At 41.2% G+C, this 15075-nt stretch overlaps 2 protein-coding genes across 2 annotated transcripts; both read right to left on the bottom strand.

Annotated features, from left to right (window-relative positions):
* Positions 1-566: 566 nt before the first annotated feature.
* olfm4.2 (olfactomedin 4, tandem duplicate 2) lies at positions 567-3861 on the bottom strand. The gene is given in 7 exon segments (XM_090209701.1): positions 567-1113; positions 1116-1242; positions 1244-1542; positions 1657-1801; positions 1958-2170; positions 2396-2563; positions 3856-3861. Coding segments are annotated over 7 exon segments (1278 nt in total). The 3' UTR covers positions 567-793.
* Positions 3862-5948: 2087 nt separating this feature from the next.
* Positions 5949-10287, bottom strand: LOC110497927 (leucine-rich repeat-containing protein 74A). The gene is made up of 13 exons (XM_021574403.3): positions 10079-10287; positions 9769-9944; positions 9170-9277; positions 8851-8944; positions 8696-8745; positions 8515-8596; positions 8289-8374; positions 7983-8177; positions 7802-7897; positions 7576-7719; positions 7240-7344; positions 6995-7080; positions 5949-6666 (listed from the first exon to the last, which is right to left on the bottom strand). Exons 1-13 carry the CDS (start codon positions 10185-10187, stop codon positions 6051-6053), a joined length of 1947 nt encoding a protein of 648 aa, XP_021430078.3. The 5' UTR covers positions 10188-10287; the 3' UTR covers positions 5949-6050.
* Positions 10288-15075: the final 4788 nt, after the last annotated feature.

A 15075-nucleotide genomic window follows, 5' to 3' on the forward strand; every position in this document is an offset into this window, starting at 1 on the left:
TCGTGCTGTGTCTCCAAACCTCTTTTTCAATTTCAGATAGATTTTGCAATATGTTACAGTATGCTATAGTGTAATTGTGTATGAAAATGTGGATGAGTCAATGGATTTGTACAACAATTACCTGAAACCGTATGAATAAAATAATGTGCCTGGTTCATTGTTGTATATGCAGTGGGTGGCTGCTATGTGGGCTCACCCTGCCTGGTTAGTCTAATCAGCTCTGACTTGGTCCTCAGTACCAGTGGGAGCCTGCTTCTCACTGGAGCACAAAGAACAGACCCAGGGGAGGGCTTGCTTACAGAGGAGCCGGGTGGAAGCTCCAGCCTGAGCCAAAGGAGGGGAGGAAAGGAGAGGCCCAGCCCATCAGCCCTTTGCTAGGGTGGGAGGGGTCTGATATCATACTGGGGATGAGTCATATTGAGGTGCAAGTTATACGGATTGACTCAAATTCGACTGAAAATTAAGGGGTGGGATACTGCACCCCAATACTCTTTCTCATTGGACTGCCTATGTAATGGGAGGGAATCTGACACAGTGGCTGGGTAATTTTAGTAATGATAATAATGCACATTTTATTTTTCAATCCAATTTCAAATGAACCAAAATAGAACACATACAGTTATTTCAATGCTTCAGTTTGATATTATTTAAGGAATTCAAGAGACATGATTTTAGAATGCATGTCAATGCATCAGGCAAAGTAATGAATATCTATCTATTCAGCAAAGCCCCATGCTGTCAGAAAGTCATATCAGTCGCATCAATCAAGATACGATTAGACCAGAGGGGGAATCTAGTCTTTGATAAACTTGACACTATAGGACACATAGTAGCCCTTGTTGTACATGTAGATTTTCTGATCAATAGGGTTGTAGTGCAGGTTTAAATATGCATCCTGGAACTTCTCAAATGGAATGCGGAGGTAGTTCTCCTGCTCTGTTTTGGTGTCATAGGAGTAGAATATCTCCTCGGTGTGAACATCGACTGGTCTAGTAGCATAGAGAACACCACACACCATGAAGGTATTACCTACCAATGATTTGTACACACCGGTACTCCATACATCCTCTATACCAAATTCATCCTCGTTTACTTTGGCAATGACCATTTTACGGCTGAGAAATCCATGTTCTGATTGGCTGAGAAACTGTATGAGAACGTTGCACTGGCCTTTTCAATTACTCTGTAGTCATATTTGGATGTGGTCAAATTCAGTTTAGCCATGCTGAATGGGCTGTTTTTCCTGGTAATACAGGGTGTTACCATGAACAATGTAATTGTTGCCAGTACCCTGCCATCCATTTGGTAAGGTATGTTGTTTAAATGAATTCCTTAAAACCAGATTTTGATAGTTAGAATAAAGATAAAATGTATTCACTGAGGCACTGCTATAGGCACCATACAAATACATTGATTCAAAGCCACGATTGGGTTTTGAGTCTTTCCCCCACCCCCCAAATCTGTAGCCTGCATTCAGGTTTGCATTCAGTTGGCTGACCACTGGCTTCCCTACACTGGTGATGCCTTTGTGGTTGCAGGAGCCTGGGGGGAAATATAAATAGCTATTAATAATATGTATGAGAAACAAATCCACAAACTACTGCTTTGATGTAATGATACAATGTCAACAATGCTACCATAACAGAGGCTCCTTACCAATATCTGGGTTTATGCCCTCCTCTTGGTTCTTCTGGCACTCCTCCAGCTTCTTCTGCAGTTTTCCAAACTCAATATGGATCGCCTCCAGGTTACTCTTGTCATAGCTCTCCAACTGGTTCACAATCAGGCTCATGTTGCGAATCTATGGATGCATGTGTACTAAGGACAAATAAGTATTTAGTTCCACACAGCAACATTCCTCTTGCTCCTGCATCATATTGCCTGTCACTTATTTATTATGCCACTGTCAGTCATTAATAGATAGACAAATATATCGGAATGACTATCACACATTTACCTCTGTGTACAGGCTGTCGAACACAGGCGAGGAGGAGTTGAGGGAATCCTTCAGCTGTGTCACCAACAATTCAAACTCTCTCAGCTCGATCCTGAGAAGCTCGAAGTCCAGTCGGATGTACTGGTCAGGGCCGCTCTCCACAATCTCAACTCTCATAATCAGGTTCCTCAGCTCAGCCAAAAAGATCACCAGCTTTCCCTTGGAACTGTCCAGCTGCAAGAGAGACACAGGTAGTAGTCCTGGTGTAAGATATCTAGTAGGCTATACTGTGAATGAGGTCTCAGTTAAATATACACATGCATCTCCTCCGAGGTTTACAAGACGTTCCATTTACTGGAGTAGGCAACGTTTAACATCACTTTAAAACCTGGTGTGTAAATGCAATATGATTGTAATCCTGTTCAGGGGGCTTACACCTCATGGTGTTCAGTACAGTACCTTATTTATCTGGATTCCCACTTCCAGCATCAGATCCTTGGTGACTTGCTGCATGTGTTCCACACGGTCGGCAGGGAAGGTGGTGTTAGGTAGAAACGCATGACAGAGGCATTTCCACGACTCCCCTACAGATGCAGTCACATTGCCAGAGTCCCAGTCCTCTATTGGCTGGAGGAAAATACAAGATCAGAGTAAACTTCACAGTGGTACTTCACAATGGTAGTAAACTGGCAGTCTATTTGGAAGTATCTCTAGCTGTTAAGTTTAAGTGGAAGGAGAAAATGAAAGTCCCTTACCAGCCAAGGCAAAGGAAAGTCAGGAGCAGTAGAAATGGAGCCATCTTGTCTCAAGTGTTGTTCTGGTGAGTCTCCTTGTCTGTTCGCTCTGTATTTTTAAAGACCCTCCTATCAGGTCATCAGAAACATATTGCTTCTTCCCAAAGTTACTGCTGTTGCGTAATAGACTCCCTTCAATTCTTGACACAATATATGCAGGCATCCTTGTTTGTTAAAATACTCAAATACAATTTTCTGAAACCTGTCTCTTATCCTTTTATTGATCACAATGATGATGTGGACATAGAGTTCATGAGAAACAGGCCATATGGACATATGATGACGTCATGTTATAGATGGTACCTGATATTATCAACCGCGTAACCTTACTATCAGTCATCAGCAATGTGGCAGGATATCATATGTTGACATAAGCATATGTCCTCCCTACCTTTTCCTCCCTATTCCAATTATATAGCCTAGCAAGTTCCAGCACACAAATATTACTTTATTTCCCCTCATGGGACTTAGATTGTATGTTGGTAAGAAGTATAGTACTGGTTTAAGTGTTTGATTCTTCCCTAGTTTTTCCATGAACCACATTTTAGTAGTTAATTCACTCAAGCAGAGTTCCATAGTCCGATCAATACTGTTATGCATGTTTGAATAATAATAAATTGCTGATATAATAAATGGCTTTTGTAAATGATTCTTTAATTTACAGGAAATGATGGCCAAAGCGGATTGGGTCTATCGTAGTATTTTTTAGACAAGGGAACAAGGAACATTTGTTTTTTCAAGACTTTGCTGTAGTCTACACATGTAAACTTTCAAATTAAATTGAACGCGTTTTATTTTCTATGTGGTTAGATATCAATAATGAGCAGACTAAGTATACTCAGGAATGAAGGGGGTTATTGTTAATTAATTCTTAACAACGTGCTGCATATTGAGAGAGATTATCCCCTAATACAGTATCACAATATCCCGCTATAATGTTGGGGACACAGTTTGATACCTACAGTACATGAAGATTAACAAAGTCTACAGCCCAAAACTACGTTTCCTCTAACTTTAAGTTTGGAACTGAATTTGCTATCAGCATAAGGGACTGTTGTCAGCATGGAAAAAAACATTTAAAGTATTTTATATAAGATATAGTCAGGCTTATTAGCCACAACTGACCTTCATTTGGCTGATACACATCATTATATAAGTACTAATACACCTCATTATATGAAGATCTGGTTGTGGTGCCTATCACACTCCTTCAGTTTGAGCGGTATCTTGATGTACTCACGACGGGTCACCAGCAGCAGGTTCTCATTGTACCACTCCAGCTGGGTCAGGACCACCAGCATGGAGGAGATCTGACAGAGAACACAGATGAGCAACCACAAGACCAACAGTTTTAAATCGTACAGAAGAGAAATATCTCAAGAGAAAAGTCGACATGGTCATTGACCATAGCTGTATCATGACCATATGAGTTGTTAGGAACAGTCTTGGGTAGAGTCCTGGTACTAAATGGTATCTTAAACCAAAGAGTTCATAGTATTGAGCTAAGGCACATCAATTCAACAACTAACCCGATACATTTAAAGATAATCATACCATCGAATTTAGCTGGGTAAGAATAAGGTTTGCATGAAACGTGGCCATGTATACTGGAATAATATTTATTTTGTGTAATACATGGTCTCTATGTAATTATTATTATTAATACCTATTATGAATATTTCCAATAAAAATGTACAGTGGGGCAAAAAAGTATTTAGTCAGCCACCAATTGTGCAAGTTCTCCCACTTAAAAAGATGAGAGAGGCCTGTAATTCTCATCATAGGTACACTTCAACTATGACAGACAAAATGAGAAAAACAAATCCAGAAAATCACATTGTAGAATTTTTAATGAATTTATTTGCAAATGGAAAATAAGTATTTGGTCAATAACAAAAGCTTATCTCAATACTTTGTTATATACCCTGTGTTGGCAATGACAGAGGTCAAATGTTTTCTGTAAGTCTTCACAAGGTTTTCACACACTGTTGCTGGTATTTTGGCCCATTCCTCCATGCAGATCTCCTCTAGAGCAGTGATGTTTTGGGGCTGTTGCTGGGCAACACGTACTTTCAACTCCCTCCAAAGATTTTCTATGGGGTTGAGATTTGGAGACTGGTTAGGCCACTCCAGGACCTTGAAATGCTTCTTACGAAGCCACTCCTTCGTTGCCCGGGCGGTGTGTTTGGGATCATTGTCATGCTGAAAGACCCAGCATGATGGAAGGAGGTTTTCACTCAAAATCTCACGATACATGGCCCCATTCATTCTCCTTTACACGGATCAGTCGTCCTGGTCCCTTTGCCGAAAAACAGCCCCAAAGCATGATGTTTCCACCCCCATGCTTCACAGTAGGTATGGTATTCTTTGGATGCAACTCTGCATTCTTTGTCCTCCAAACACGACGAGTTCAGTTTTTACCAAAAAGTTATATTTTGGTTTCATCTGACCATATGACATTCTCCCAATCTTCTTCTGGATCATCCAAATGCTCTCTAGCAAACTTCAGACGGGCCTGGACATGTACTGGCTTAAGCAGGCGGACACGCCTGGCACTGCAGGATTTGAGTCCCTGGCGGCGTAGTGTGTTACTGATGTTAGGCTTTGTTACTTTGGTCCCAACTCTCTGCAGGTCATTCACTAGGTCCCCCAGTGTGGTTCTGGGATTTTTGCTCACCGTTCTTGTGATCATTTTGACCCCACGGGGTGAGATCTTGCGTGTAGCCCCAGATCGAGGGAGATGAACAGTGGTCTTGTATGTCTTCCATTTCCTAATAATTGCTCCCACAGTTGATTTCTTCAAACCAAGCTGCTAACCTATTGCAGATTCAGTCTTCCCAGCCTGGTGCAGGTCTACAATTTTGTTTCTGGTGTCCTTTGACAGCTCTTTGGTCTTGGGCATAGTGGAGTTTGGAGTGTGACTGTTTGAGGTTGTGGACAGGTGTCTTTTATACTGATAACAAGTTCAAACAGGTGCCATTAATACAGGTAACGAGTGGAGGACAGAGGAGCCTCTTAAAGAAGTAGTTACATGTCTGTGAGAGCCAGAAATCTTGCTTGTTTGTAGGTGACCAAATACTTATTTTCCACCATCATTTGCAAATAAATTCATTAAAAATCTTACAATGTGATTTTCTGGATTTTTCTTTCTCATTTTGTCTGTCATAGTTGAAGTGTACCTATGATGAAAACTACAGGCCTCTCATCTTTTTAAGTGGGAGAACTTGCACAATTGGTGGCTGACTAAATACTTTTTTGCCCCACTGTATAACGATGGGTCAGTGGAGCGGTTACTGCATAGTAAGACACAGCAGCAGCAGTCACTTTGATGATTGTGTTTGATTCTGTTCATGTGGAGTTTTATCCACGCGTTTCTTTTTTTTCTTCACTTTGGTGGTTTTGGTTTTAGTGTCTGGCTGCTTGGAGTTCAGTGCTGGACTGGACCTGGTCAGGTGGTTGGCATTGGGGCTCAGCTTGGTGTGGTCAACATCAGGGTTGGAGTCAGAGAGCATCCCCTGGGCCGAGGAGGGTTTGGATTGGGGGTATCGTTGGGAGTCATCTATCAGGTTGGGCTGGGAGTAGGAGCGCATGGTGGGGGAACTGGTGGGCCGTTGGTGGGTGCTGCCCCCTAGCATGGGGAGGTGGATGTGCTCACTGCTCAGGTTTGTGACAGAGTAGCGGCTGCTGTTGGACATGACAATGTGGTGCCAGGAGCTGAGTGGGGTGGCAGAGAAGTGCTGGGGGCCACTGGAGTCCTCCTTGGTGCCCCCTGGGGACATAACCATGGAGCTGCGGGGGGTGTTGGCCTCCACGGCGCTCTGGAAGGTCTTCAGGATGCGCTCGCTCTTCTGCTTCTCTTTCTTCTGACGGGACTCCACCTTACGCAGCTGCCGCCGGTGGTCCCGCATCATCTGCTTCCTGGTGTCGGCCAGGCCCCTGAGGAGAAACCAAAGAATGTATTTAATGTGATGATTCACTTAAACTCATTTCATTTCAAGTCAGATGTAAACTGGACTTTCTCAGCTTTTGAATGGGGAAAACATTGGCATGGCACTACAAGCAATTACACATAGATAAGACTGCCCTACTTCAAAACTCTGACCATACAGATCTGCTCATGTTTTGTTTGTAGGGTAAACAGGTGTAGACAGTTTATGACTAGTTTCTGTTCAGTTCTCAGGTTATTGCTGATGTTAGGTGTTTTCTTTACACACCCATAATAGTCTCCCCACTCTGGCAGTTTGTTCTTATGATAAAAGCCCACCTGTAGTCTACCATCCCTGTCCTTTCACGATCCAGTCTCTGAATCAACTCCTCAATCTGGTATCGATCCAAGGGGATGTTGGATTGCTGTAATGGTTACATAAGACATAAGAGTAAACAAATAAAGACTATGAGCTAGCTGGCCACTAACTTCAATATAAAGTACATCTTGGAGCATTGGAAATGCATTAGCGCAACAGACCTAGCAAATGTCAGGGACTATGGAATGAGCAATTAGTTTGAGACCTGCACAGCCTTCCTGAAGTCTGCCACAGGCACTCGCATTGTCCCATCTTTATCGATTTTCCGAAAGAAGTCCCAAAGACGCAGCTTCCGTTCATCCAGATAATCCTTCAAAGAAAAGAATAGAGCAGTTGCGACAGGGTTTTTCGTCTTAAAATTCCTCCCTATTTAAAATCTTGCACTGTCTTTAAAAACAGACAAAATAAGTCCTAGTTTGTAGAATTAGCCGTAAACAAAAAAAAAAATACAATGCTCTGGTATGCAGTGATATCACTTGTGATTACCACTTTTCTACATGACTAAAATTGTTTTATGAGTAACAGTATCCTACCACAGTACCTGGATTACTTTCATTGGGTCAAGGCGTTTGGGTGGTTTCTTAGCAATAAAGCCCCCGACCCCTGCATACTGCACCTCTAGAGAGGGATGCTCCTGGCATGTCAGATCCAGCAGCTGCACAAAGTTCTCATTCACCAACACATTCTACACACAAACACAAAATATTCAGTTCAAATGCAGGGACCAAAACACTTCTGTACATCAAGAAGAGAACAACAACGCTCACGGATATGTTGATCTCCTCCAAAGCAGTTTTGGGGGTGTTCTTGACCACAGTAACAAGAGCCAGCGCCCCCTCCACTGTCAGAGAGTTATAAGCCAGCTGCGGGGACACAAAACATAGAAAGTCACCCTAGTTTCATACCACACAGGTCAATGGGTGTGTGCCCTGTCCATCAAGCACCTACCATCAGTGCTCTGAGAGTGTCGTTGGCCTCCAGCCCCTTGCACAGCATGCCCACCCCCTCGTTGGTGATGCGGTTGTTGTTGAGGTCCAGGTACACCAGAGTGTTGTTGAATTTCAGAGCCTCTCCTAAAGCCAAGGCCCCCTCATTCCCAAAGCCATTCCAGGACAGGTCCAGGTGTTTCAGGGTCACATTCACCTATGTGAATTGTAGGTATTTTCATCACATACTGTTTTACTCTTCTTTCTTTTTTTTTATACAAACTTACACCTTAAATGTGCGAATTGGGTTGAGTATGTTTATCCAAACCTTGAGGCCGGCACAGAAAGCCACAGCTCCTTTCATTCTCAGATGGTTCCAGCTCAAGTCTAGTACCTCCAGAGCTTCATTGTTTGCTGTAGGATTACGTCAGTGACAGCAGATGCAAAACACTCACATTGTGCATGATTCTAACCCTAATGACTCCATTTGCCTGTATACTCCATGAGACTGCTCAGACGTAATGATGTGAGATACAAAGTGAAAAGGTCTCTACCTAACATCTGGCCCAGATGCTCCCCACCTCTCCCACAGAACTGATTGTGGCTCAAGTCCAGCTCCTTCACTCTGTAGTTGCTCTAAAGGGAGAGATATTGCAAGTAGCTAGCTATAGACTGACAGTGACAGTAATATCATCAATATACCTGCATGTTTGAATGTAATTTCTTTTCACTTACTGCCAGGGCATCTGCAAAACTTTTAGCATCGTCCTCTATGAATCCATTCCCTGTGAAGAAATTGTTTATATAAAAAGATTCAGAAATAGAGTAGAGAAATATAGTATCTAACAGACCATTATTTTTGTTTCCATTTTCAAATCTGTGTGTACTACCTGAAAGTTTGATGGATTTGATGGAAATGTTATCGAGCAACATTTTTGTAATGCACTCAGCCCCTTCAGACTGTAGGTGATTGTTGGACAAATCCTACGGGACAAACAGTGGGCATGTTAACACAGAGCTATAATTCCATCATGAAAGCATGACCCGCAAGACTCTTATGCCCTCTTGTGGCAGATTCAAATCAAGGATTGTGGGACATATCATGTCATACATATCCCACTTCTGAATAAACATGTTATAGAGATACCAGATACAATGACTTTACCTTCTTACAAAGAGCTGCCTAAAGACCATCTCATACAAACTTACCAGATGCTGAATGGTGAAATTTGCCTTTAACATCTCTAGAAGGTATCTGGCTCCCTCAGCCAGCAGGTAGTTGTCTGCCAACTCCAGATTGGTGATGTGCATGTCAGTCTGAGAAGAAACATTGGAACATAAAGAGCGTTCCTTGAACATATAGAGCGTTCCTTGAACATATAGAGCGTTCCTTGAACACATAGAGTGCTCCTTGAACATATAGAGCGTTCCTTGAACATATAGAGCGCTCCTTGAACACATAGAGCGCTCCTTGAACACATAGAGCGCTCCTTGAACATATAGAGCGTTCCTTGAACATAGAGCGTTCCTTGAACATATAGAGTGTTCCTTGAACATATAGAGCGTTCCTTGAACACATAGAGCGCTCCTTGAACATATAGAGCGTTCCTTGAACATAGAGCGTTCCTTGAACATATAGAGCGTTCCTTGAAAATATAGAGCGTTCCTTGAACACAAAGAGCGTTCCTTGAACACAAAGAGTGTTCCTTGAACATATAGAGCGTTCCTTGAACATATAGAGCGTTCCTTGAACATATAGAGCGTTCCTTGAAGTGGATATTGTGTTAATAGACGTCCACCAGACTTACCACCAGGGCGATGGCTAGTGCCTTGCCCCCTGGAGGTCCCAGGCCATGGTGGTTGAGGTTCATGGTGGAGGTGCCCAGGTTCCGGAGGAAGTAGGAGACAGGAACCACCCCGACCAGCTTGCAGGCCTGCAGGTATATCTCAGCAGTCGATGTGTCTTTACTGGTCTTTTTCACCTCTAACAATGACAACCATCAGTGTGAGACATGCATCAAACAAATCAACTTACAATACAAACAATGATACATTGTAATAACAACACTGAGCTGATGTGTTATTATCCATAAAATGTCAATATAATAGCCTACTCACCATCAACCTCCAGGTCTGTATCCCACTTATCCTCCAGGTCTAGGTCTTCTGCAGAGGATGGACTGTCATTATCTGCTAGGCAGAGGGACTTGAGAGATAGGACAGACATCTTCTCTGTCCTAACAGTCACATACTCCCGGTCTAAAACATGTTTGTTGAATTTGTATTTTACTTCCCGTTATGACTTTGGCTCTTCCCACATTATGCACTGGTATCTGTGAGGGCTGAGCAACTGTTGTTGCAACAGTGAAATCAAATACCCACCTGAGTTGTCCCAAACTGTAATTCAATCCTAAAGTGACCATGGTGTGTCATAAAGAATTCACCACTCACAGGGAAAGGCTAAGAGAAGGCCTATTGAGTGTTTACCTACAACGCACAAACAAAATGCTGCATTCCTAGTTCCAGACCATGACAATCTTCTACAAATATTCCTACATGAGCAGCTTTCTTGTTGTTGAACTCATTTTATTTGTTGTCACTGTCATCTTTAAATCTACAGTAAAATGATAAAATCGGGCACTGAGGTGGTTGCAGCAGTCACGGTTAGTTCTACCTGGAATCCTTGGGATGTTTTTATCCTAAACCATACCCTTACCTAACCATTTCAAAAATGTCAATTTGGGACGTCGCAATGATTCCATTTAGCAAGGACATTGCATTGAGGTATGATTATTGAAGGAATTTAAAGACAATCATAGCTAGCAGACCAGATAATTTAGCGACGTTGTCGCTATTGGTATCGACTTTTTATTGGTAAATGATTCTAGCGACAAAATCATCTACTTTTCAGACTGTCTTTGGCGTTTATATGATTTTGATATCATTTAGCGACTTTTTCCACTCTATTCTGCCGCAAACAGAAGTGACAGCAACAATCCACACACAGGCACAAAAGGGGAGGAATGTTCGGCGGGAGAGGGGGCAAAACGCTAGGAAAGGGGACTGACTGCATGTGTGCCGCAACAAGGCAAAATGATGCTGTGACGTCGTCGCGGCAACGGCAAAAACGTAATATACCGACAAATCAAGGAGCCAATAGCGGAACTCTGGAATACAGTTGACAACATTGGAATAATAGATGTCAGAATAATAGTTGAGAAAATTATTTATTTGAGCTTTTATTTCTTTCATCACATTCCCAGTGGGTCAGAAGTTTACATACACTCAATTAGTATTTGGTAGCATTGCCTTAAACAATGTAAACTTGGGTCAAATGTTTCGGGTAGCCTTCCCCAAGCATACTTCCAAAGTTGTGGCAAAATGGCTTAAGGACAACAAAGTCAAGGTATTGGAGTGGCCATCACAAAGCCCTGACCTCAATCCTATAGAAAATCTGTGGGCAGAACTGAAAAAGCGTGTTTGAGTAGTTACACCAGCTCTGTCAGGAGGAATGGGCCAAAATTCACCCAATTTATTGTGCGAAGCTTGTGGAAGGCTACCCGAAACATTTGACCCAAGTTTAAATTGTTTAAGGCAATGCTACCAAATACTAATTGAGTGTATGTAAACTTCTGACCCACTGGGAATGTGATGAAAGAAATAAAAGCTCAAATAAATAATTTTCTCAACTATTATTTCTGACATTTCACATTCTTAAGTGGACAGGACATGGAATTTTTACTAGGATTAAATGTCAGGAATTGTTTTTAAATGTATTTGGCTAAGATGTATGTAAACTTCCGACTTCAACTTTTATTTATTTATATATATATATATATATATATATATATATATATATATATACACACACACACATCTCCCAGTTTATGCTTGAAAACCAACATTATAAGAGGTTTAAAAATAGGATATATTTTACTCAAAGTTACATGAACTACAGTAGGGCATTGTTCGCAAAATAAATGGATGCAGTTCAATGCATGATTAATATAATTCACCAATACATTTCTTGGTAGTCCAAAAAATATTGCTATCAGGTTTTAAATCACAGCTGGCCTGGTACGTTGTTTGCTGCCTCCACCTATTCAGGATGCACAATTTCAGTTTCAATGTATAAATATTTTGAACAAAAATTGACGACCAAGGTAACTAAGGCTGGGAATGTCAAACCACCGCGATGCGCTGCACTACACTACAAGTCACAAGCGAGCATAAATGAGTCATCTACTTTATGAAATTACAGCCTGATGCGCGCACGTCGTTGAATTCAATTTCAGTTGCTCTGCTTTCCTGTGTCCCGTTTACAGCGCACAGCGACCGTGGTAAAGTACGTTTCAGAGTTGGATATTCGCCTGTTGTTTTCCTCACGTCCACCAACAGCAGTTAGGGACCGTCAACATAGTGACAAAATACATTTTTCAATAGCTCTTTAACCATTACTCCAAACACTTTCAAAACTGGTTGTAGCTAACCCGATGGCACAGACACACATCGCACACCCTTTAGTTTGTCCATTTTTATATCACAAGATTTTAAAATAATTTTTCCAAATGTAGAATTTCAATAGCTCCTTGGTCATGTGACCTAGTGACTTCAAACAAGGTTCAGAATGTCCACTCAGTAGACCTACACATTGCACATCCTTTAGTCTGTCCATTTTCATCTCACATGGTTTTACATTAATTTTTCAACATTTAGAATTTCAATAACTCCTTGGTCATGTGACCTAATGTCCTGTTGACTACCCTTCTATATTGCACACTCTTGTTTGTGTACTGTAAAAATCACGCGGTGTAACATACATTTTTCATTATTTCAAATTTGCAATAGCTCCTTGGTCATGTCAATTACACACTAAGAAGCATGCAGTGGATATACACCCATATTGCATAACCTCTAGTCATGTATCTTCTATATTGTTGTACATTATTATTAGTTTGACAATAAGGGGGTTCAGTCCAGTGTTGTGTTTACCCTTTTCTTTAATATTTATCTACAATAATTGGTAGTTCTAAGTACTTATTTCCCACCCCCCCCCCACAGTATTTAACAGTGGTACACAATAGGAGAGAGACATATCCCCTTTCATCGTTAATATCAACCATAAAGGAAAAGGGCAAAGTACGAGAGTCATGTTATTAATTGTCCAAAGCAGGGATGGAGAGTGAGCTAGTGAGGTGGGCTGCAGTGGGTTTGCTGGTCAATACATATACTGAACAGGGATGGAGAGTGAGCTAGTGAGGTGGGCTGCAGTGGGTTTGCTGGTCAATACATATACTAAACATGTAACCACAGTAATGCTGGCCAGTAAATCAATTAATAAAAATGTAATATTGACAAATTAAATAGAAATTGTAGACTAATCTTTTCCAACAAGTCAACAGACACTTAACTTCAATTAAGTATGAAACATTTCACAGTGTTAACATTCTCTTTATCCTTGGTTGATGTACATGTCAGAGCCTCTTCAGTGTGGATGGGGTATAGCATACATTTTCAACAACAGACTGCACTTCCAGTTTGTGTTCTTTACTCTGTGTAACACGTTATAATTAATATCAAATATCAATGCAGTATGACAAATTAGCTATCCCATTGTGTTATATAAATTGTCTTACATGCCGTCAGTGTTGTCAAAAGATTATAAACATGTTAAATAAAGTTACTAACCCAGTCAGTCTTTGGGCCACATCCAGGTTCTTTATCAGTGGCACACATGAAGCAGTTGTTGGCTTTGTTGAACTCTGAAATCATAAGCATGAACTGAACATATGGCTGTCCCACACAACTACATAAACAAAGAATTTACATTTACTTTGAATTAAATGTCATTACATACCAGACATTTTAGTATATCCTCAGCCATTTCTTTTCGCAGTTGCTCCATGTGTTTTTGAAGGTTCCATATCAATTTGGGAGGGGATGTTGGGGAAGTTCTGTGCAACTTCCTTGGCCATCTACAGTCGTGGCCAAAAGTTTTGAGAATGACACAAATATTAATTTCCACAAAGTTTGCTGCTTCAGTGTCTTTAGATATTTTTGTCAGATGTTACTATGGAATACTGAAGTATAATTACAAGCATTTCATAATTGTCAAAAGCTTTTATTGACAATTACATGAAGTTGATGCAAAGAGTCAATATTTTCAAGACCTCTGCAATCCACCCTGGCATGCTGTCAATTCACTTCTGGGCCACACACCGATGGCAGCCCATTCTTGCATAATCAATGCTTGGAGTTTGTCAGAATTTGTGGGTTTTTGTTTGTCCACCCGCCTCTTGAGGATTTACCACAAGTTCTCAATGGGATTAAGGTCTGGGGAGCTTCCTGGCCATGGACCCAAAAACATTAAAAAAAATAAATAATTTTTGACCTAATTGTCACATAACAGCTAACCTTTCATTATTGAAAATGTAACTATCAAACCTGCATTACAAAGACCCCATAGCTGAAGGAGCCCTGCTGCATGGTGGGAGTTATTTCCCCTCCTTTCCATTTCACGATGGCAACACCCACCCGTAGCACGCGCTCCAGCAGGTGTATCTCACTGATCATCCCTAAAGCCAACACCTCATTTGGCCGCCTTTCGTTACAGTTCTCTGGTACCTGTGACTGGAACGAATTGCAAAAAGTCAACAACTTCAGCAATTTTATCTCCCTTACCAACTTCAAGCATCTGCTATCTGAGCAGCTAACCGATTGCAGCTGTACATAGTCTATCGGTAAATAGCCCACCCAATTTTACCTACCTCATCCCCATACTGTTTATATTTATTTACTTTTCTGCTCTTTTGCACACCAATATCTCTACCTGTACATGACCATCTGATCATTTATCACTCCAGTGTTAATCTGCAAAATTGTAATTATTCGCCTACCTCCTCATGCCTTTTGCACACAATGTATATAGACTTTTTTTTTCTTCTTTCTACTGTGTTATTGACATGTTAATTGTTTACTCCATATGTAACTATGTTGTCTGTTCACACTGCTATGCTTTATCTGGGCAGTTGCAAATGAGAACTTGTTCTCAACTAGCCTACCTGGTTAAATAAAGTTGAAATAAATAAAATAAAAATAAGAAATGTCCGCCCAGT

The sequence above is a fragment of the Oncorhynchus mykiss genome, chromosome 19 (genome assembly GCF_057628025.1).
Source record: "Oncorhynchus mykiss isolate SJ-2025 chromosome 19, ASM5762802v1, whole genome shotgun sequence".
NCBI classification, from domain to species: Eukaryota; Metazoa; Chordata; class Actinopteri; order Salmoniformes; family Salmonidae; genus Oncorhynchus; species Oncorhynchus mykiss.